The sequence below is a fragment of the Alosa alosa genome, chromosome 10 (assembly GCF_017589495.1).
Source record: "Alosa alosa isolate M-15738 ecotype Scorff River chromosome 10, AALO_Geno_1.1, whole genome shotgun sequence".
NCBI classification, from domain to species: Eukaryota; Metazoa; Chordata; class Actinopteri; order Clupeiformes; family Clupeidae; genus Alosa; species Alosa alosa.
The window spans coordinates 4,830,024-4,855,023 of record NC_063198.1 but is presented as its reverse complement, the minus strand read 5'-3'; the positions used below and the strand labels follow the sequence as shown (position 1 = coordinate 4,855,023).

The following is a 25,000-nucleotide window of genomic DNA, read 5'->3' as shown; positions in this document are numbered from 1 at the left end:
CTATCAGTCGAGTGGTTTGCCTGTGCATGTACCAGCACTTGTACTTGTCAGCGAGCAACAGCAAACACGTGAAAGATCATGGGGCGCCTGATTAAACAAATAAGAAATGGCAAGACGAAGGAAAGACAAAATGGGATGGATAGAGCAAAGAGAGAGAGAAGAGAGGTAAGGAGGGAGGTAAAGGAGCATTCACACCGGAGAAGGAAGATGGAAAGGGAGAGAAAGACGGTCATACAGCTGAGTGCTGGGTGAGGTTACCAACCAGAGTGAATGGACATCAGGAAGAATGGAACAGGAAAAGAATAAAACGGAGCGAGCGAAGGCAGAGTGGCAAGGAGATGAAGAAAAAGAGGAAGAAAAGAAAAAGATGTGGCCGTGTGTGTGTGTGTGTGTGTGTGTGTGTGTGTGTGTGTGTGTGTGTGTGTGTGTGTGTGTGTGTGTGTGTGTGATGTGGCAGCTGCTGTATGTTTGAAATGCATTAGCGCTAATAGCAGTGCCATTAGGGGAAAAGAGAGGCACTCCACAGATGGGTTACCGTGAAGAGTCGGGGGAGAGAGAGAGAGAGAGCGAGAAAATAAGAGGGAGAGAGGGACAGAGAGAGAGAAAGAGGGATGGAGAGAGAGAGAAAGAGAGAAGCAACAAGAGAGGAAGCCATCTTCCAGGCCATTTACGGTAATCATCATTCTGTAATCAATCAAGCCTTTCATCATAAAACAAGACATAAGGCAAGGCGTTGCCGGTGTGCGTGCACGTGTGTGTGTGTGTATGTGTGTGTGTGAATTATAGATAATTCATAGCATTATTTTATGTCACAATTTTTTACCACAATTCCTTTTGGATTAATTTATGTTACACTGACATTTTTCTTCACCATTTTGAGCTTTACATGAGGATGCAGTGGGGGACTGTATTATGTGGGAGAAGTATGTGTCCAGAGTGACTAGAGCAGGATTTACTCCACTTTTGGTCACAATGTATTGTCAATGTTTATGACTGCACATTTCTGTCAGACCTGTTTGACATTTACACTTCACATTTAATGTCATATATGTATGTGCACAGAATCAGTAGTGTCAGAATCACAGCATGTCCATGTTCTGTGAGGGAGGTTTGTGCTTTACGTCTCACCTTCTCAATGTTACATAGGTGCATAGGTGTGTCTGTGTCTGCCAGCAGGTATCCCTGTGCTTGTGTGTGTGTGTGTGTGTGTGTGTGTGTGTGTGAGAGAGAGAGAGAGAGGACAGCAGCGGCAGTATGTTACCTCCCTTGTTCCCTCTGTTTGAAATAATTGGCTCTTCAAAAGGAAGGAGAGGTTCTCACTGCCTCTCTTCTCTGGTGCCCACGGGCACATTAACCACTGAATACATTAGCAGTGTGAGGGCCATCTCCACAGACCCCTAATCAGGCAGAAAGCAGGGCCACCAATGAGGGGTCCTCCATTTTTTTTTTTAAGTATATTTTTTGGGCTTTTTGCCTTTATTCGGATAGGACAGTGAAGATAGACAGGAAGGAGTGGGAGAGAGAGATGGGGTGGGATTGGGACATGACCGCAGGCCGGACTCGAACCTGGGTACCCGTAGGCACTTGGACCCGTACATGGTATGGGCGCTGTAGCCTGTTGCACCACAGCGCCCCCATATTTGATATTTTTGTCTTTGCGTACATCTGCAATGCATCACCCAGGCTGACATATTTTTCTTGATTAATTTTGGTTTGTCTTCTCTGTGTACGGTGGCTGATGTAACCCCCATCATGATGGTAATAGAACCGCATGAAATGCTTGGATAGCCACAGTCAGAAAATGTGTGGTGTTGCGCACGGACGAGACGAATAGATTTGGATCACAGTATGCACATATATTTCACGAGTAGATGAATATTTTACAGGGGGACCGTGTGAATGTGCATGATTGCACTTGTCATGTTTGCATTTGTCAGGCTTCGGTCTGCATTCATTCAGGTGAAAGTGATGCAGGGGCAACCTGGCCCCCAGTGAACTGATGATCTCGACCCCATTGTCACAGAGCTGCGTTAAATAGATACGCAAAATGGATTTCTAAACAAGCGCAGGCCATTTAGAAACATCGATAGGCATGAAGGTTAAAAATACAAAATCGTGGAAAATGGTGTCACAAATCCATGTTAATGTTTTTTGCACTTGACGGGGCATGTGGCGAAGAGAAATCAGGAGTAGCCTGCAGGGCAGGTAATGGAACTCACGAGCGGCCGTTCCCCACGCCACAGAACGGACTTCCATCTGCTCGCCGCTGGAGAGGAGGAAACGAGCGGAGGAGAAGGAAGGAGAGGGGATTAAAAAAACGGACAATCCGGCTGGTTCTGGTCTCCCGCCGAGCCTGTGTGATGATCCGCAGACCAGCCGGCCGTGGGGTTCTAAAGCCCTCCGCGGCATCACAGCCCATGTGTTGAACTGTCATGACAGTCTGAAACCATGTCCCCAATGAGTGTGTGTGTGTGGCACTGTGTTAATGAACATTGACACGTGTCATTCCTCCAACAAAAGTAGAAGGAACCTTCAGGGTCCTCCATGCCCATGTGAGTGAAATGTTAAAAAAAGTTAAAGATAAAAACTACAAACCGAATACCTACTATGCACTGCTCTTACCTACATATACAACAACACGTTTTACTTGACTGATACCCAACTACTGAAGCACATGTTGATTCAGTTAGAAACAATGCTACCCCATCTTGTGTCTTTGTGTATCTTGTGCTATTTATGTGTACCTGACTGCGAGACAAGTTTCCCTTTGGGACAATAAAGTTAACTGAACTGAACTAAGTTAAAGTTAACCCTAGCAAAAATCTACTTTTTTTTACATGTCCATTAGATGTTTTAATGTGTTGCTAGACAGGTCACAAGCAAAATCAGCTGCAAACACCATGGCTAGGCATTTCTGGTTCAGATGGATGGAACCCAATTTTCCAAATCATGTCTGGAAAAATATTTTTCCACACGTCAGCACATTTAGCTTTACAACATAAGTTAACACGTCAGAACTAGCCTTCTAACAATAGCATAACATTGTTAACCATTTGATAATGTTGTTAAACCGAGTTGTCAAGCAGGCAGTTGTATATAGTGTCGGGTGTGACAGCCTGTAAGACCAGAATGTAGGACCCAAACACAGACACAGAGATATGAGCTGTAAATAAGGTAGATGAATTTGATAGCAAGCAGTACAAGATGGTTCATTGGACAGATAACAGTCCAAGGTACAACACACAGGGGACACAATCACTGACCATGTAGACAGAGTCTAAAATCCAAAATAATTTGTAATTCCAAAAGTCCAGAGGATCAGACAGTTATGAACTCAAAGCAGCAAAGGAGCAAGATACAAATTTGTAAATAGAAAAAAGAAATGACTGATGTCTTGAAAAGACTGATTTGTCTTAAACAGGCTTGATGCAAAACCTAGTAGACTCGAACAAAACAGACTTGACCAACTAACAAAGCACCTACATTCCTTGGCTGAAACACTCAGACAAAATAATTCAGCAAAGCAACAAGCACAAGACAGGGTTTAAATAGTGAGGGAGATTAGGTGACCTGGAACGTGTGCAGGACTCAAATCAATAGAAAAGCAGGAGGTGCAGGCACAGGACAACAGAACATGACAGAACATGACAGAAAACAGAAAGCATGGAACATCGATCCAGAGATCTTGGAATGGACCATGACAAGAGGCAATTACAGTTTTTCTTGATTGATTTGACCTGCTTAAGGAAATTCAATTCAATTCAAAAAACTTTATTTTTTAAAACATTTTCTCTATGCAGGTATAGTGACATATAAGACATAACACAACATATAAGACAGGACAAAAGAGAGAACACGACAGACAAAGAAAGAACAGGACAGACAGGAGTGTAAGTGGGGGGGGGTAGTCCCAGGAGATGGAGGAGGAGGGGGCTTGGAGCATATTCAAGTTCAAAAGGCGAATAGCCTCAAAAGTAAAGGTGGCCTTCCTCCTGTTAGTCCTAGCCCAGGGGTCGGCAACCTTTTTTGCCTGGAGAGCCACTTTTACCAAATGTATTATTTTTTTAATCTCAGAAGAGCCACATAAAGACGGTTACAAGAAAAAGTTTGGATATTTAACATACAGTTACTTTCATTCAACAGAGAATTTTATAGCCTACATTTTCTACTAGTTTTAATGTGCAAGTAACTTGAAATGTAAAGTGGAATGACAGAAGTATAGGCCATAGGCTTCCCATGTAGGCTAAACACCACCCCCTATTTTTCCAGTGTCCTTTGGTATGCAAAGTAACATCATAGTTAACAACACAACACAACACAACACAACACAACACAATTTTCGTTGACATGTCATTGGCGAAATTAAACATTAGGCCTACCAGAGATTAGATTTGGTGATGGCCTTGGAGTCTGGCTGGCTCATATTCAGTGAGATGAAGTTTCATGCAAGAATTGAGGCTGTCACCATTTAAGGGCAACTCCATGCAAAACTGTCATATATCCATAACGCCAACTAAATACCATGGCATTGTGTTGGCTTATGGATGTGACAGTTTGCATGGAATTGCCCTTAAACGTGAGCACAGGTTTGTCTTTATATTTTTCATATGTGAGAAAGATTTCTAAGGGTTAACACAGCAATACTAACTCGTTGCAGTGTGCAATATATAACGGGCAGTTCATTTCGCATTTTTTAGAATCAGTCTTTCCAATTTCAGCCTTGTGTTCGCGCTCGCAGAGCTGTGGTCGCTGACGTTTCCTTTTTGACATTTTCCTTATCTAGCCTACAGCAAGCGCACACATCAACAATAACAATTAAAGTGTTCTCGTTGACTGAAATGGAGGGAAATCAGTGATTTTGTTTGATATTGACATGGCAACGAACCGCGAATGTAACAATATTGTGCAGCTATGGTTACGGAGTCAAGTGAGGTGGAAAGTTAGCCTATATAGGCTAAATTACTCAGATAGACTTACAATATTACATTTTGAAAATGAACGAAATAAAATAAAATACATTTTAATTAAATACTCATTAATTAATTTAAAAAGCTGAGCCGCATCAGAGGGATCAAAGAGCCGCATGCGGCTCCGGAGCCGCGGGTTCCCGACCCCTGTCCTAGCCAGAGGACGGCGCAGAAGCCTGCCAGAGGGCAGCCATTCAAAAGCTCTATGTAGGACATGGGTAGAGTCTTCTAGGATGCAGTTGGCTTTCCTTAATGTTGCCTTGTCAGAGACTGAAGAGGGTGGCCAATGATTTTAGAACATGTGTTCACAATGCTCTGGAGGTGTTTCTTATTTTTGACTGAGAGGGAGTGAAACCAGCACATGGATGAAAAGGTCAGTATACTTTCAATAAAGCAGGTGTAACAAATGCTGAGAATCTTCCTGTTCACTCCAAAGGAGTAAAGCTTCCTCAAGAAATACTGCCTCTGTTGACATTTTTTAATAATCACCTCTGTATTAGAGTCAAAACGCAGTTTGTCATCAATGATAGTGCCCAGGTATTTATATTCATGTATGTCATGTAGATCCACTTGGTCTTCATGAACACTTTCTTTGCACAGCAGAAGTCATCTCTTGCAAATGTGTTCACATGTTTTCATTGGGTTCACACAGTTCTCACACCCTTTTGCAAAACAGTTACTGAAATAGATGTCATTCAAAGTCCCCAAACTGTATTGGTTTCCCCATGGTAAACAAAAGGAAAACATCTTTTCACAAGTAGTAGAGATTCCTTGCACAAATATGAATCTCTGATACACCTGTGTGAAACTTGAAGAAACAATTCTTCAATCCGCAATCATTCATTATCCATAAGAGATGCCATGTCTGTTCTGTGTTACTATTTGCAAGTAGGCTACGGATCTAAGGCACATTTAAGGAAATTATTGTATAGCCTATTTGGTGAAGAAAACAGTACAAAAGGTGTTTAGGTGTATTTTGATGAAAAATGACAAGTTGTAGTTCAATGAAATTTGTCTTGTCTAGGTGCTTACTGTAAGTCTTACATGTCAATGACAGTTACATCTTGGGAGGAATGAATACAATTATTTTTTATTCAGTACATTTAGTTTTTTCAGTTTTTTTCTGATAACAGAAAAATGAGAAATAAATGAAACAGACATAGCAAAAATGCTCATTTTGACAACTATATTTTACATTTTATTGTCCAGTGTGTAAGGATTGATTGAAATCACACAGTGATTTGACGACAAGATTTGCTTTTGCTGCATGTTTTAAGTGTTTTGAGAGAGTAACAGCCTTTTGCAAGCAAAATGTGTCATTTTGGCCAGAGTGCTTTTGTTCAGACACGGGTGTTAACTGTTTTAAGAATGTGATGTCAGAGTTGACACAAGCATCAAAACAATCAAGAAAAACTGTAACCCTCCATATCGGAGATGAGGCAGAGAGAGTAGAGATGCATACAGGCCATTTTAAGCCCATAAACACATATGAATTTGTACTTTTAGGCACTGATTTGTAAACTTAAGTTTTAAGAACTTGAGTTATCAGACTTAATCAGTTTCTGGAGTGCATCTTTAAATGTTTAAGAAGTCTTAATGTTAAATGTTAACAATTTTACAAATTTACAAAATGTGTGTATGTTTTAGAGAGCACATTATTCCCATCAGCATTCTAGCAGTAGAATACTGTTGGCCTGCCAGGACATTCATGTTCATGTGTCTCCGTCCACTACAAATAGGCTGACCAATCAAGTGTCTGATCTGTCCAAAACTCAGGTCTCGTTGGCTAGCCTAACTATGCCCCCAAACTCCACCCTGCTGCAGCTGTGCCCAGATACTGTGATGACCCCCTCAGATGGGTACATTTAGCCATGATTGCATGCCCAGTGGTGTGCTAAAGTGACGCTTTTCAAAGTGGACTTTCCTTCGTTTATCCTCTTTTTCTCTGGCGTAGGTGCTCCCTTATTGTCCTTCTTTCCACCCTCTCTCTCTTTTGGAGAATGCTACAGCTTTTTGCAGTTTTTTCTCCCCCACCAGAGAGGGCCTGTTCCATCGCAGAGAGAGAGATGAGAGAGTGTAGGTAAGAGTGGAAAAAGAGAAAACGAGTGAAGAGACAGGAGGCCAAAAGAGAGAGTTAGAAAGGGAGACAAAAAAAGAGTTTTTTTCCAGTGATGATTTCTTAAGACCCCTGAGCACTCCCCCCCCCCACCTCTCTCTCTCTCTCTCTCTCTCTCTCTCTCTCTCATGTCTCTCTTTATCATCCCTCTCTCTCTCTCCTGGCCCATCTCTGCATGAGTTTTTGGCAGAGCTGAGAGAGTGAATCGGGGACGTAGAGCCTAAGGAGGGAAGGGGGTGGGGGCGGTGCTGTGGCGGTTGGGTGGGTGGTGTGGTGTGGAGGCTGAGTGTGCCTCCCTTGTCTATAGTCCCAGCCATCGATCCCCCCCCGTAACCGCTCGCTCCGGCGGGAACAGGAATCAATACCCCAAGAAATCCAGCAGGACACGCTCCAAAGGACAATTCCCTCATTCCATCTCCAGCCAAACAGCCATGAAGGACTCGCAGAGGGGAAGGACCGGCCTGCATGCAACTCCCCCTTTGGCCCTCTGGGTTGCAGACATGGCTGTGTGTGTGTTTGTGTGTGTGGCGTGTGTGTATGTGTATGTGTTGGTGGGTGTGCGTGTGAGTGTGAGTGAGAGAAACCCAAGAGAATGGGTGTGTGCAATAGAAATGTGAACTAAACTGTAATGTGGTAATATTGCAGGCCTCATGAATGTCTTCAATTGTGCAGTAAAGGCCTGATAGAAAATTAACATTACTTTCAAAATATGTAAACTGAAATGCAACTTAGTGTTTTCAGGTTATTATTATTTTGCATGTGTTGGTGGGTGGGGGGGGCATCAAGTGTTTTTCCAAACTCCTATTTGGTTAGTGACTTGGAAGCAGTGGCTTCAGTTCACAACAGAAAGTTGAATAATGTACATGTGTACATGTGACAGGAGTTCAGCACAAAGTGTTTAAGTGTTTCTCTTATTTGCCAGTGTGTTTCCATTATTTTCTATTGCTAGCTCACACGCCAGTACCCTACACTGGTCTTGGTACCTGGCAATCCACAAAACAGCAATAACAAACTTGCCCAAAAATCTGTGTGTGTGTGTGGTTGTGGATACATATCAAACTATTTAGACGTTTTGGGTCATCGTTGACCTCAGATATAACAGAGGAATGGGAAAGATCACTCAGCACTGGAAGTTGATGTAGAACTTTGCTGTGCACCTCTGGCAATAACTAGCTCCATATCTGCTAGCTGAAGCAGAAGATATGGAGTGTTGCAGCCTGAGTTCTGAAGATTTCTCAAAGGGCTCATGGCCGACTGGAGTGACAGCACTTGTATCAGTCTAATTGTCTTTTTGACTTTCATTGCCATTGCCCAGAGATATTCTGTATTCAGCATTTTACTGTAAACTAACTAGAATACCAAAGAATGATAAATTGGTGTAACTGCATGAAGTGAGCATCTGTGTTCTAAATTAGGTTTCATGTTATATAACCAGTGGTTAAAGTGGGATTTGGCAGGTGGGGGAACCCTAAAATCCAGTGTCGGTGCAATGGTTAAAAATGAGTACTGATATACTCATATTGAGTACTGTAGTGTAGCAATACTTTTTGGACAAGAATTACTAGTTTCTTGGTCACCTCTGTACATGCGAAAAATTAACTCACCATTTATTTTAACAATATCATTGCGCTATATCGTTGGTATGAAAGAATATATTTATTATTAATTTATCTGAGGTGGCGGAACTGCCCCCCCCTTTAACCCCTGCATATAACACAATTAGCCAGTAGGCAGTATAATTGATCACTTTCTGGGGTCACATGTAGGATATATGTGGCTACTGATGGATTTGAAATGTGATGTTCCAAAGCATAGATGTAGGCAGGTATTTTAATGTATTTTTAGTAGGTAGGTAGGTAGGGCTATGCCATATACCATCAAAATTAACTTGAAGATAATACCAAAACCAATTTCTTATATATATAAACATACTTAATATTGTAATAGTTGGTATACGTATATATGGCAAATATTCTTGCAGCAGTCAATATAAGGCAGTTTTACAGGTGCATCTCAAAACATTAGAATATTATGGAAAAGTTAAAATTTTCAGTGAAATTTTCCAGAACTTATTTCAAAAAGTGAAACTTATAATCTAGCCTCATAAAGTCACATTTTTTGTTTTAATCTCAATTATTTTAATCCTAATCTTGATGATTATGGTTTACAGCTCAAGGAAATCAAAAATCCAGTATCTCAAAATATTACAATAAAGAATTTATAAATAAATGTTGATCTGAGTAGAGCACTAATCAGCTAATTAAGTCAAAACACTAGCAATGGCTTCCTGAGCCTTTGATATCAGGACAAAAAATAACTACACATTTTACATAATCTATTTAAAAGTGCATAGTTGTAGTTGTGTTCCAGTGAATCTATCTGGATCTATATGGTCCAGCCAACCACATTTTAATTATCTGCTCTCTCTCTCTGGGACAATTGCTTTATGTGGGGCTTTCATACTTGAAATGCTCAAGGATTCAAGGATTTTATTTGTCATATACATAGAGATACTGTTGCAAAACATGTAGTGAAATCGAATTTAGCTACTTAATAAAGTGTATTACATTGTCTACATGTGGTAAAAAAAAGTGAACAAAAGAAACACCTCCACAATTAATTTCTTTGGCAAGATCATTTTTAGTTGATTATTCAGTTATGCTGGAAGACTTCTGCCCAGTAGCATGCCTTTAATGGCCACTTGTGTCCCGACTGTGTCACTGTTTTAAAATACATTTCCTGACAGAGCAACCATTGGATTTCAATCAAATAGCACCTTCAGCACGACAACCATGGGCCCCCAGCAGTCCCTTTGTTCAAACGGAATCCACTGCCCTTGTATTGCCAGCAGCAAACAAGCATCGGGTGGGCGCCTGAGGTCCTCTTGGGCAAAGCGGCGTCCTTGATCGAAGCGCTTCACCCTGGCTAGAAAGGGAAAAAAAGGGCTTATGTGTGATTTGAATGTTGGCCGCGTAGCCGCCGCGGCAACCATTGTGGCAGAGCCTGATGGAAATGATTATGGGGTGCGAAATAACAGGCTTGCAGCGGACAGCGCTGATTGTTGATTGGCCACTCTTGGTTTGACTGTGAAGAGGGGGCGTGGGCTCTTTGACTCTCTGGCAGACAAGCAGTGCTTAGCAGTCAGGGTGGGGACGTGCGTGTGTGTGTGTGTGTGTGTGTGTGTGTGTGTGTGTGTGTGTGTGTGTGTGTGTGCAAAAGGTGGAGGCATGGGAGCAGACAGGACACTTGTGTCCATCAGCAGAGGGGGCAGCTCTGCTTAAGTAGCCCATGAAGAACTGTTCATACACTCTCATATGCACTCACGTTCATTTATTTTCCGTTGGTTAATTTAAAAAAAAAAAGATATAGGCATGAAGAGCTTAACTACTCATACGCTCTCATATGCACTCATGTTCATTTATTTTCCGTTGGTTATTTAAAAAAAAATATATAGGCATAGTTTTACTGTTCAAAGTATTGAAAGAATCATAATAGCATACACTGATTGATATGATGGTATATGGTCATGTGAGGGACGGATAAACTCACCTGTTGATCCCTTTATCTGCCCACACTGTTCATGGCTCAGGTGGGCCTGCAAATGCATAAAGTTAGCTTTTAAAGGTATATCAGTGAAATATCATATACTAAGCTAGATGACTTTATCACAGCTACTGATGGTGTTCTCAGTTGGCATTATTGTGAAAAATTGGTTAGCTTTTAGCTTGCTGATTTTAGACAGAAAATCTCTGTAATACCTGTTTATGTCCCCAAGTGGGTGTTCTGAAGCTCACGCTGTCATTAAGATGAGTCTTGCTGGTTGGCTAATGTAGCAGGAGCTGACGCTGAACAGATACGGAGAGCCACATGCCTTGAGTGGCAAGTTCAATAGTGCTGTGGCTACTCGTATCTCACGATGTTATAGGCGTGTGCGATGCAATGAAATATGTGCCAGTGTGATGCAATGAATACGTGGGGCAGAAGAGAGTCCAAGAGAGATCACTTAGAGGAAGAGAGAGAGAAAGAGAAATCCATTTCCACTATCAGCATTGCTCTCTCTGATCCCAGCGATAGTGTTAATATTGTTATGGTTGGTTTATCTTCTTATTTGTTTTTATTGGGTGTTAAAGCAGCCCTTTCCACCCCACCCCCCCAAACTGATTAGATTAGGGTTGTTTCGGAAGTGTATGTTGTTCTGTGTGTGTGTGCGTGTGTGTGTGTGTGTGTGTGATGTTGGATCGGCTCTTTATCTGACAGTATGTCCACGCGGCATGGCGATGCTATCGGAGGCCAAGAGCAGGCCCCTCAATGGAGCGCTGTCAGCGAACAATGGGGTGCAGCATTACCCAGAGTGCACTGGCACAAAGCCCGCCCTCGCTTATCACCGGATTGGAATATTCAGAGGCTGATTTTACTGCTTTTTCTACCTCATCTCGAAAAGGACCTGACAGGATGGGGGAGAGAGAGAGAGAGAGAGAAAGAGAAGGAAAAGAGAGAGCGAGGGAAGTAATGGAGGAGAGTAGGGTGCACAGAAGAGAACAACAAACACAATGATACCAAAGGATGAGAGAACTCACATCCAAATATGGTAATACGTTTAAGCGGTCGACACGGAACACCAGTTACAACAGCATCTTGTATTTGTTTCATCACTGCTCAGGGGTGGGTGTATATCCCCAGCGTACAACACAATCCATTTATAAGAAGCACATGATATGGGAGAGTATGTAATGTCATATGCTGTGCATGTTAGTATATTGTCAGCTGAGTTTTCTGGTAAGTCCCCCACTGCTCTCTCCTTCTCTCTCCCCGCTCTGTGGTGTCTATCTGGGGCTGTGCAGCTTGTCACTGCCTGGCTCTTGTGGAAGTGGCATGCGTGGTGAGAGGAGGCTAAGCTTGATGCGTGTGGAAACAGGCAGGACATTGATGTGCTACGCCTGGCGACTGCCATTCACTTGGTGCAGTAGTGGCACAGCCAATTTTAGCTGTTTAATCTGGTGCAAGGTTCTTTGTTTATTGGCGCGCGGGGCAAGAGACACAGTCGCGCCACGTCGCAGCGCCGTAATCACTTCAGAGAGCCCCGGCAACCGCGAGGTTACATACTAATGAGCCGCAGCTTTGCCACCATCACCCTCGCACTCGTTCTGCCTTTTTTTCTTTCTTTCTTTCTTTCTTTCTTTCTTTCTTTCTTTCTGTCCTTCATCCCCTCCCTATCTCAGGCCACTCTTGAAGGGTGATGGCTTTGATCATGACACTGTGATTAAGCCTGATCAATCAGCTCTACATTCTTATATTCTGACATACGGCCTTACAGAGATTTGAAGCAATATGAATGTTTCCATTGTATTTGCCTCAGAAGTCAGTCACTAGGCAAAGATCACATGTGCTTTAGCAAATTAAATGTAGGCTACATCATTTTTAAATATGTTGATATTTCCTCATATTCCTGCATTAAATGTATGCGCCAGGCATTCTCAGAGAAGCTGTAAGGCAAAAGAACTAAAAGCAAAAAAAAGAGAAGAAATTGAAAGAGAAAAAACAACTGTTGAGAAGCAACTGAAAGAGTAAAAGATGACAGTTCCCCTTCACTGAAAGAGCTGTAGTTTCTTCCATTGTCCCCATCTCAGTCTTATTCTCTCTGAGTGTCTCTCTCTATCCCTTTCTCTCTCTATCCCTTTCTTTCTCTGTCTCTCTCTCAAATTCAAATTCAAATTAAAAATGCCTTATTGGCATGACCAGTGCCATAGCCGTTATTATATAGTACAATAAGTCTCAACTTACACATACAGTATCAGTAGACTTTCATTATAGAGTTTCTCTCTGGCTTTCTCTCTCTCTCTCTCTCTCTCTCTCTCTCTCTCTCTGTCTATCTATCCCTTTGCGGTGCATCAGCGGTTCGTGGGCTTGGTTGGGCTGGTGGCCTTAATGAAGATCCATAACTGAGCTCCTTCATGCTCTTTGATGGGACGTCAACTTGCGTTAGCCGCCGCTGCCACAGCCGGCAGAGGACAGCGGGCGCGGAGCAGGCAGGCTGACCTAGCTCTGACCTAACAGAGGGAGGGAGACACGCCACCGCAAGAGCCAAGGGGGTGGGGGGGGTAGAATTAATAGATAGACAGAGAGAGGTCAAGTAACAGGGAGGGAAGGAGAGACGGATGAACTTGTACAGGGCAGTGACGAAAGAGAGGAGCCCAAAGAGTGAAAGAGAGAGAGTGCACTGCAGGGCGGAGGAGAAGAGGCGTTTAGTGACTGGGTGGCAGACGGGTGTGGGGTTGCAGTGGGATGAACTGGCATGAAAACAATTCAAAAAGTAGTTTACACATCTGCTTGCAGAGAAGACGTGTACCTTTAACCAGACTGCAGATCAATAACCAAAAGCCTAAGACACGTCAGCGTTGCAAATCAAAAGTGAAGAAAAGACATCAGAAACGGCAAAGATTATAAATAGTTTGGTGGCCTTTTGGTCGTGGTGTGTGTCAGAAGATGGAATCTCGGCAAGGAGCGTTGCATGTGTTTGGTAATTATAAACTAATTGGAGTGTGTCTGGGGGAGATATGGATAGCACTCTAATCTGTCTCCGAGGATAACGCAGGGCTCGGCTGGCAATTTAAATGTCAAGCTGCCACCGCTTGTCAAAGAGAGAAAGTGCACAGAAATCTGCCATACGCCACATGACCAATTTGTCAGTCTTTCTGTGACCACATTTAGGCATGGCTATCAGTTGTATACATGAATGTGCAAGAGGTCTTTGTGTGTGTGTGTGTTAGTGTGTATGTGTGTGTGTGTGTGTGTTTGTGTGTGTTAGAGGGGAGGGGTCTATGCAAATGGTGTGTGTCAATGTGAGTACTATATGTTAAAACACTCTTTCTACAAGTGAACAGAGACCAACCAACCTGTTGGCACATATATATATGAAAGACAGAGAGACAGAAAAAGAAAGAGAGAGGGCACACTAAGGAACAAAACCACTGCACAATCTGGAACAGATTGGACTGTTTCTATAGCAACAGTGTGAATCTAACCTGCATGGCACTAGGCTCAAATCTGAAATTGGCCATAAAGAGAGGAGAGAGGTACTGAAAGTGTGTATGTAGAGAGAGAGAGAGAGAGAGAGAGAGAGAGAGAGAGAGGCTGTAATGTTTGTTGTTTGTTGTCCGTTGTCCGTTTGAAAGCTGTTGGAAATACTCGCCATGGCAGATTCAATTTGCTGATAACTCTTTCTGCATGTTTGCTTGTTTGTGAGTCTCTCTCTCGCTCTCTCTCTCTCTCTCTCTCTCTCTCTCTCTCTCTCTCTCTCTCTGTGTATGTGTGATTCCCAACAGTCATCTGACTAAACTGATACAGTGATCACATAAGGAGACATGCTAGTCCTATCTAGTTTATTCTACCACTAAGGAATATGTTGCCTTGGATCTGTGCGGGTTCTGCCTGCAGCAATAATTGTAATTTCACTGGTGTCACTGTTTTTTTGTGTGTGTGTGTGTGTGTGTGTGAGAGAGAGAGAGTCAGGGAATATAATATACAGTACGTGCATCTCACAGTGAGTGTAACAGTGTGTATGTGCTTGTTTGTGTCTGGATCTGTGAGGCTGTGTGTGTGTTCAGGATGTTGAGATTCAGCATGTGTTGCTGTAATCACAGGCTAGTTAACTGCTGGCTTTGTGCTTTAGTTAATGTGTGCTTAACCCGGGCACAGCCCAGCGGATGGACCCCTCTACCTTGGAAAAGGAATGAGGTCCACATGTCTTACCGTGTGTGTGTGTGTGTGTGTGTGTGTGTGTGTGTGTGTGTGTGTGTGTGTGTATTGTGTGCTTGGCAAAGGAACAAACAATCCAGTTATAAAAGAGTTCACTAGTTCACTGTTCACTTACTGAACTTGGTGACACTTAAGAGTTCACTTAATTATCATGTAAACAAATAGCCTGGCGAGCCAGACCCATATTAAAATGTAGGGTCTGGGCACTCACCGTTCGCAGTGCTCAGTCCGAGGGGCGGGATGATCAGTTGTCTTTCAAATTCAATAGGACGCAATAGGATATTTGTTTTCAAGTAGCAGGGAATTCAAGCCAAACCGTTGCAGCTCTGCCATCAATCATTATGTTAAGCCCACCAAACGACTCTATACGCGATTTCAATGCCTGATTAAGTTTCGATTTCTGGAGCTCACAAGCCAACGGAGAGTTGCTAGACTAGCCCTGGCAGCAAATGTAATTTGCTGCCGCTAGGGGCGCGTCTAGATTTCTAGGCTAGTAAACAAACATATAATTCACATGATCTATTATTGATAAATTTAGCAATATATAAATCCAGATATTTGCAGGAAAGATAACCTTAACTTTAGGAATCAATGAGGAATAACAGTCATTATTTGTCTGGATATCAAATATGCATGTTCATTTATGATACCGGTATTCATCAAAGTTATTATAATAATAATAAAATAATACAATTTATTTATATAGCACTTTTCAAGCAAAAAGCACAGTTATACCAATACTATTCCTTGCAACATTGACTGGGAGGGTACACCGGGCACATACTTTAACTGAAGCTTTCCATTCGCATAGCGCTTCAGCTATCATCAATGGAACTGGATACACCCGACATGATGGCGTACGTTTGGAAAAATTAGACCAGTCTTCTAAATGTATTTTACACTACATGAATGGAATGCTTCAGTTGCAGACCCAGTGTAGCCCGGGTGTTAGTTACAAGACCATGTATAACATCTTTAGAATGTGTGTGTGTGTGTGTGTGTGTGTGTGTGTGTGTGTGTGTGTGTGTGTGTGTGCGCGCGCACGCGTGTGTGTGTGCGTGCGTATGATGGAGTGAGGGGGAGGGTAGGAGCGCAACACACATGAGCATACAGAGCAGAGCAAATTTAACTCAGCCCTGGGGTGATATGGAAAATACATGAACGAGAAGAGGTGCACACACACACACACACACACACACACTCACACACTCACACACACAGACATAAACATGAACGTGACAGTGCTGTCAGAAGTATTTCCCTTAATTAGCCATGAATTTCAAGCTCAATCATGTTTAGCATTCTGTTGTAGGGTATAAAATGATGCTCAAAAGCTACATGATTATTTGGCACTCTCCTCCAGACTGTGCTGCATGTGCAGTGATTCTGTGTGTCTCCACGAGTAGGTATGCTTCAGAAGAACTCTCAGTCCGAGTTCAGATAAAAGGGAGAAAAGATAGCCTGGAGTTGAGTGGTCATTAACTGCAGACATTTTTAATTTGAGGTGGTTCTCTGACATGGAACAATGTGAGCACAATTTTGTTAAACATTAGCTTTTAAAGTTACACTATGCACTAAGATTTTCACCTTAACAAAGCCAATTTGATGGTAAACAAACTTGTAATAGGCGAAACGTTCACCTAGCATAACTATACAGCATACTGTAGATGTAGAGAGTCGTTACCGAGAAAACCATGCAACTTCAAGAACGGTGGCCCGACAAATCTTGCGAGAATTGTAAAACATTACCATTGTCATAAGATATATCTCTTTGGAGATAGTTTTTACCTGTTGTTAATTCTTCATCTCCACAACAAAAGCATTTTCATTGTGTACAGGTGGGGATAAGTCACAAGAAGTTTGCTATTTACAACAACAGAGTAAAATATAGCTGCAAGCAGCAATTTCACAACTTTTTACCAGGCGGTTCTATGGGCTGCCATTGACTTCCATGGCGGAAGAAAGTATAATAATAAGAAATCATAGAATCACAATGGGTGCCTTCGCAGCTTCGCTGCTTGGCTCCCAAATATAAATATATCGTGACTCTAGAGAGAGTTGCCAAAATACCTAAACCTGCAACACTCGCATACCCCCCAAAAATGCATGCCCAACATAATGTTTGCATGCATTAATCAAGATGATTAATGGAAACAAAGAGAATAGAGTTAACTTATAGAACACTTATCATGGGATTGACTATGTAATGGAGGAGGTGGCAGTATAGTCATAAGGTATAGTCATAAGGTATAGTCATAAGGTATAGTCATATAATAGTCAAAGGGTATAGTCATAAGGTATAGTCAAAAAGTATAGTCATAAGGTATAGTAAAAAAAAATATATTCATATAATAGTCAAAGGGTATAGACATAAGGTATAGTCATAAGGTATAGTCAAAGGGTATAGTCATAAGGTATAGTCATAAGGTATAGTCAAAGGGTATAGTCATAAGGTATAGTCAAAAGGTATAGTCATAAGGTATAGTCATAAGGTATAGTCATAAGTGTGTTTCACTAATTAACGGATTGGGATAAATGCAGAGACCAAATTTCCCTCACGGGATCAAAAGAGTATATATACTAAAAGGTATAGTCATAGGGTAAGCATTACACAAGTGTGAGGTATACAAGTGACGGGAACATACACAGGGTCAGACAGCAGCAGCCACAGCAGCACACACACACACACACACACACACACACGCACACACACACACACTGCAGCCACAGAGGTCGTCTCTCCGGAGCGGAGCTATTTTTAGCTGCTCTCACACACTTTCTTTCACCCTCTCTTTCCATGCAGAATCCACCTCCCTGCCTCCTCCTCTCTCTCACTCTCACTCCATCTCTCTCTCTCACTCCATCTCTCTCTCTCTTGCTTCTCTGTCCATCTCTCTTTTGTTTTTCTCTTTCTCTCTACCCGTCTTTCTGCACTACATCAATTTCAGGATCTCTCCATCTCACGCTCTCTCCCCCTCTCCCCTCACCTTTACACACACACACACACACACACACACACACACTGACACACATACATACACACACACACACACACACACACAAATACACACACACAAACACACACACATACACACACACACACACACACACACACACACACACACACACACACACACACACACACACACACACACACACACACACACAGAGACACAGACACAGACAGATACACACACACACACACACACACACACACACAGAGACACAGACACAGACAGATACACACACACACACACACACACACACACACACACACACACACACACACACACACACACACACACACAGACACACAGACACAGACAGATACACACACACACACACACACACACACACAGACACAGACACAGACAGATACACACACACACACACAAACTCTATCTCTATTCCTCTCTCCTCCTTGAGTCACACTTCACTCACACAGTTGCTCTCTGCCTGTCTGTTTTCAACCCCTATTTCACCACACAGCAAATCCAATACACTCCTCCTCTAGCTCACACTCTATCACTCTAACGACTGTTACTGTCGTTCTCTTGTCCTGTCTGAACTCTCGCATAATCTTTTGCTCTCCCCTCTCCCTCTCTTCCTCTCTCTATCTCTCCCTCTCTTCCTCTCTATCTCTCTCCCTCTCTCTGTCTCTCTCCCTCTGTCTGTCCTTCTCCTCCTCTCTCCATCTCCCTCTTCCTCTATTCCCTCTCTTGGTCTTTGCCCTTGTGTCTGTGTCCGTGAGGGGAGTTGCACAGGGCAGGGCAAGCTAGAGAGGCCACGCTAAATGGGATGAGAGTGAAGCTTTGAGGAGAAGCCTGAGACTGTTAACCACACACTCTTCCTCTACCCCCCTTCCAGACACACACACACACACACACACACACACACACACACACACACACACACACACACACACACATACACACACCGCTCCCACCCAGCCCTTCCTTTGGTCCCACCGGGCTGCTACCTCAAAGAAATCCCTCAGAGCCCCCTTCCTTCACTCCACTGTGGCTGCCAGCCATCTTGTCCTGGCTGTTGCCACGGTGACATTGGTGGTCTGGTGTATTTTGTGATGTGTACAATGTAGACCGTGCCCCTGCCACCACCACCTCCCCTCTCCTCTCCACCCCCCCACTCGCCTTCCTCTCCACTTCCAGCTCTCTGGAGGTGATCCAGTCACACTTTGACAAGTGGAATAAAGGGGCCCAGAGAGAGAGAGAGAGAGAGAGAGAGAGAGAGAGAGAGAGAGAGAGAGAGAGAGAGAGAGAGAGAGAGAGAGAGAGAGAGATGCCCTTGAGAGTGCCAGCTATGTGGAGCTTAGTCTGGTGGGGATTGGGTATGAGATACGGCTAGTTGGTGCCAGACTGGAAATCCTGCTGAATCCAGCGATGCCGAGCCGCACTGTTAAAAGATTTGATACACTTTACATTTCTCCCATTCCTCCCCCACACAGACCTTGGCAGCCTAATGTAGGCCTTGGCTGACCTCCCTTCCCTTCTCCTACATGCTCAGATCGTATTAGAGAACATGACATTTCAAAGGTTTCTTCGAGAACTTTCTTCAAAACGCACACACACACACACACACACACACATGCATTATACTGCCCCCACTATTTTCTTCATTTGTTTCCAAGGCATGTGCAGTTATTGCAATAGTTTTCCAGTGGGGCCTATCACACTTAGCATATTATCTGCTTTAATGTAATGTTGTGGTGTATGCAGAGCCCAAGCCTGCCGGCAGTGTCACGCTAGGGTGGCCCAATTACATGGCAGGTGTACTTACAACCATTTAGTAGGAGTTTTCAGTCAAGGATGCCAAGCCAGCACAGCAGACACTTCCATTTGGGGTCTTTGCAAAACACTGAGCCTGTAATCTTACTCTGCATGTTGACATTTATGTGATTCCACAGCAACAGATATGTATTCAGAGACTCAAGAGCTCCTGGCTGTTCTCACTATACCTGGTGAAACCAGGTTTAATGGTGGGATGAGGGATTCTTTTTGAGATGCAAGTTGGCTGATGGGTGTGTAGTTGCCAGCCCACACAGAAACTTGTATGACATCTCTTCCTCATTCTAATCACCAACCTTCCTCTGTTCTCTTGCAGGACTCTGATATCACCTATTATGACTCCAAAGCAGAGGCTGATAGCGTAAGTGCCATGTGTAGAATGTGTGTGTGTGTGTGTGTGCCTGTGCCTGTGTGTGTGTGTGTGTGTGTGTGTTTTGTGTTTGTGCATTATGGTTCCAGCCCGTAGATGCCCTCAGTGCAGTGCCAGTAAGGAACAATCCCAGTCGATAAAGTTGACTGTGACTGAACATCAACTGTCTGAAACCACATTGAGTGCTTTGTCTACTATGTGTCTGTGCATCTTCCCACTGAACACGACAGAAGAGCACTTGCTTTGTTAACTATTATGGAAGCAGCATGGCAATATGTACAGTGGTACAAGACAGCCTCTTGTAGCTAATGGATGCTGGAGGTGGTGTGAGATGTGTGTAATTGCATTCTGGAGGGATGTCTACAGTAACTGCTGTTGTTAAGGCACAGGGTCATATGCCCTAATACTTTGGAGGGCTTTGTTGCTGCACCCAGATGTAACGTTAACAACCAGAGCTCTGTGAAACACTATAAAATAGTGCAGATTAATAAAATAGTGCAGATTCCGTATGACCTTTGACCCCGAGCCGTTCTAGTAAGTAACCATTAGACTGTAAAATGAAGGAGAGAGAAGAAGATGTGCTGCCTAGATTATTGATTGGAACATTTACTTTTAAAAAACGGCCTGATGGTGTTGATAAAAATAAAGTGTTGATTAAAATAAAGTCCTCTGCAATGTCTGCAGCAAAGAATTTGCATATCACCAGAGTTCTTCAACTCTAAAGTTGCACATAAATGCAAAGAAATAGTGTTGACATTGAGGGGAGTGTGAATTTATTTTCATTGTGTCCCCTAGGTTATATCTGTGGCCTGAAATGCCTTGTATGTGAAAAAAAACTTCTTCCCGAAGCATTTTTGAATTTATTTCCTCAGCATATTAGGTCATATCATAGATTATTATGGCCATTATTTGAACAGTAAAAATAATAATAAAATATGTTTTGAACTTTAATGTCACTAATGTTGATCATTCAATGATTCATTTCAATTTAAATATTTAAAATACTTTCACAGCAAAAATTATATATGCGATTAATTTAGATTAATTAATCACAGAGTATGTAATTAATTTGATTATTTTTTTTAATCGATTGACAGCCCTAATTATTTTATATATATATATATATATATATATATATATATATGTACAAGATCTGGACAATACCTGACAAATACCCTGACAGGACATCAATATGAGGTGATCAGATATGTGAAGAAATTCAATTGGCAGTCATGTCATATGTCGCTGCAGTATCTGTCCACAGTTTCCCATAGAGATTACATCTTGACACCCATGGAATTGTGAGACTTAGAAATAAGTTTTTAATGTTGTCATGTGAGACTGCGGTTACTGAGTCAGAAAATCAAGAAAGTAAGCGCCTCCCATGGTAAAATTTGTCATCTACGTTGTAGCGCATCCACTGATTTCAACTGATAATTTCTTTTGGTGTAAAAGTAAGGCAATATAATATATCTGAAAACGAGTATAGGAGGCTTTGTTGATTCATCCATCTCATAAGTCACCTTTACTTCACTGAGAGAAAGGGGCCAGTGCAATGTCAGGTTGGGGCATCCAAACCGGAGGCGACAGAGTCTCTCCCCACCGTCCAGGGAGTGCAGCCGGACACACAGAGAGAGAAGAGACACATGAGGGAGAAGAGGAAGAGGAAGAGACGAAGAGAAAGGGAGACAGAGCGGAGGAGAGGGCCGAAGAGGAGCATGGGAGACTGGGGGGAGCCATAAATCAAAGTGTGATTTCGCTCCTTGTGGCCGACGCGGGGCTTTGATTAATGGCGTCGCGCGTCGGGGGCTGTCGCCGCGTCTAATTGGAGGACATCGCTCATCATTAAACCCGGCCGGGGAGAGGCCGTCCCCCGTGCGACACGCCCCACCTGCCCCCGCCCCCCGACCCCCATGTCTCACTGCCGCGCCGCTCGAGCGATCCAGGGGGTCAGAGGGGTCGTGCTGAGGTCAAACGCTCTGGGCCCTAGAGGGCAGGCAAACACTGGCACTGTGATGTTCACAGCCCACTGGCCAGGCTAGTTTGTGCCGCGTGCGCTCCCACAGGACATCCACCTGGGATAGAAAACAACTGGATACCGCTTGGGCCATAATTCAATTTTTACATCATATGCTGCACACCAGCCGGTCTGAGAGCGATCACTCTGACAAACAAAAGCACACACACAGACACACACACACACACACACATTATCATAACTAATGTATAATTCATGGTAAACATGCTCAGTAAAGACTTTGGGGTTTATACCGATTGAGGTCAGTTTGACGGCATTTTGCTTTACATCTGTTGATTAGCATGCTTGCACAGACCTTCTTGAATAAGTAGAGAGATTGCTTCAATGAAGCCACAAAGTGTCTGATGTGAAGGTTAGCACAGGTTTGTATTCCAGTGTCCTCTCTGGCTTTCGTCCACCTCAGGTCATCTTGCCCCCCTTCTCTGATGTTGAACCATCCTCTCCTCTGCCCTTACATTTTAGTAGTTTCTTCCTCTCCTCTCTCTCTACAAGTCAAACGGTGCCACGTCCACATAATCGAACTGTGCCACACAGTCAGTGCTACGCTAGTTACTGCTACACAATTGCTATGCTGTTTCACTTCACTTCAGTGTTTCCCACAGAATTGGATTCAATTTGTGGCGGTAAGATCGTCTTGGAAGTGTATAGGGTTAATTGAGTGCCTGTCACTTTAAGACGTTCGTGATTAACACAGTTAACGTTAAAAGGCTGCTGATGTGTGGATGCAATTCATAACGTTTTCTACAGTACATAGTTAAAATAAAGGTTCCTACTTCTCCTTGGGACAAGCACTTTTGAATTTTGGAAAACACTTTTTCATTTACATTGGGATTTTGCAAACTTTCAGTGTCAGAGTCATTAAAATGAGCCCTTCAACGAAATTGACAAGCAGCTGTAAGTAGGCTAAGCATGCTAAATTCGACATCCAAACAGTATTCTAACGTTAGCTTTGAGATACTGCTTGATTGGATAACTTAGCTTAGTTTAGTCTCTTCAATGTAGCCTACTATGTTGTGATAAGACCTTAGCAGAGTTAACTTCAATGCAGCAGTTTTGAACAAATTTGCGCAGCATGGTCACGATGCTGAGCGGATTTAATAACAATTTAGCCAGACGTCTTCTATGCAATGCTTCTATGTGGCAACAACAATCGTGATTATTTTGTTAAATGCACATGCAGAGGAGGGGCAGCGGGGGCTACGAGATTGAGCGGGGCGGGGCCGGGCCAGGAAAGGCTGCGTGCGTAAAAAGCGCAGCTCAATGGCAATGCAAGGATTTGATCTTATATTTAATTTAAATTCAATTAAATTAAATTAAACATAGAATATTAATCTGTGGCGGCCGATTTTGATTTTGTGGCGCCCCGCCACAGATTAGTCAATGTATGGGAAACACTGCACTTCAACCTCAAACAGGAGCATTATAAAGTAACTGATATAGTAACTTATTCACTTGTCCTATGCCTTCGTCCAACTGCTGAAGAGACATCTTCCGAAGAGACATTTTTCAAAAACTCACTATAGTTTAATTTGCTCCTTCCATTCCTTTTTCTCCCCTCCCTCTCTCTCTTTCTCCCTTTTTCTCCCTCCATCTCTCGCACACACACAGCTCCCCCCATCATACCCCATTTGTCTCCTGTCAGCCCCCTCTCCCTCAGCTCTGCATCCTCCTCGTTTTTCCGCGTGTCCTGCCAGTGGCCACTCCCTGGCATCCCTCAGCCTGCGCCATCACTTCCTGCTTCAGCCCCCTCCAGCACGAGCGAGAGCGTGAGCGGGCCCATCATTAGGTAGTCTAATGGACTCGTCTGGCCAGCTGTTTGCCGTCTCCCGGCCGCGGCTCAGGGAACTCTGGGATTGATAGCGTGTCTGTCGCCAGAAGGCTGCGACGCCGGCGAGATGGCGCAGATGACTCATCGGATGCTTCCTGTGGGAAACTCTCGCTCTCTCTATCCTTCTCTCCATTTTGTCCTGTGTTCATTCACTCTATCTGTCTTCTCCCTGTCCAAAATGAATGGGTCTGAAAGAGCAGCTCGGGACATTTTGGCAAAGGAAAGTACAACGGAAAACTATTTCATAAACTGGTGCAGCAGTTCCAAATTATCATCAACTTATCATTCTGCTATCATAAAGGATGGCTGGGTTTCCCTTGCACTCAAATCAATTAGTGTGCTTTTTGTCTGTGCACAATGTGGTGCAGGCAGGCCTACAGATCTCGATCTGCTCTGCTGCCCAATCTCATGCCTCCTCTTCGGCTGCCTTATCGGAGTATAGAAATCAAGCAAAGATTAAAACATACGTTTTAATATTCCATGCCCATCTGCAGTGGACAGTGGACGCAGAGTACTGCAGTCAGTAGACCTCTCTCCCTGACACCTTTAAGATGGTAGCTCCCCTGGGTTTGAGTCTTCACATCCGTCTCCCGTTTATAAGAGTTCCCAGGGCTTGATTTCAGTGCAGGGTTGTGCTTCTCGCCACAAAGGTGATTGGAAGAGCCGACTTTTTTAGTGTGCTTATTGCTATGGATACCAGTGTATGTGTACTAACGCATAATGTCCCAGCAGTTATGTCAATGGTTATGGCAGGATATTGAGCATAGCATGTCATTCCGTTTGACACAAAAGTTAGCTTAGCCACAAACGGGACATAAGTTCTACCCTTTCTAATTGCACGTTCAAGGCAATATCCTGTAGATTGTAAATAGGTCAGTTGACCTAAAGTGCACTCTTGTGCCGGTGTGTAGTGCCGGTTTTGTTACTGGCATCTGCTTAGCTGTTCAGCTGAAGCTGCAAAATGATTTAATCTGGGGAGCCCAGAGGGAATTTCACTGCAGCAGTTGTGTGGACCACTTATCGCGGAGCACAATCTTGTAATTTGTTTGCAGTCTCAACAGAACAGTGTAATTTTTGCAAGGCATGCTGATTATGAACCACCAGTATGACCAGTGGAGCTC

General features: G+C 43.3%; 1 protein-coding gene across 3 annotated transcripts in view; it reads left to right on the top strand.

Moving 5' to 3' along the window:
• Nucleotides 1-25,000, top strand: part of cacna2d2a (calcium channel, voltage-dependent, alpha 2/delta subunit 2a) — a 207,768-nt gene that overhangs the window by 101,087 nt on the left and 81,681 nt on the right. For 2 of the 3 annotated variants that reach the window (XM_048254052.1, XM_048254051.1), the window contains exon 5: nt 19,960-20,004. The exons of the other annotated variant lie outside the window; for it this stretch is intronic. In XM_048254052.1, the coding sequence (XP_048110009.1) occupies nt 19,960-20,004 (45 nt within the window). The remainder of the gene's footprint in view (nt 1-19,959; nt 20,005-25,000) is intronic. 3 annotated transcript variants of the gene reach the window in all.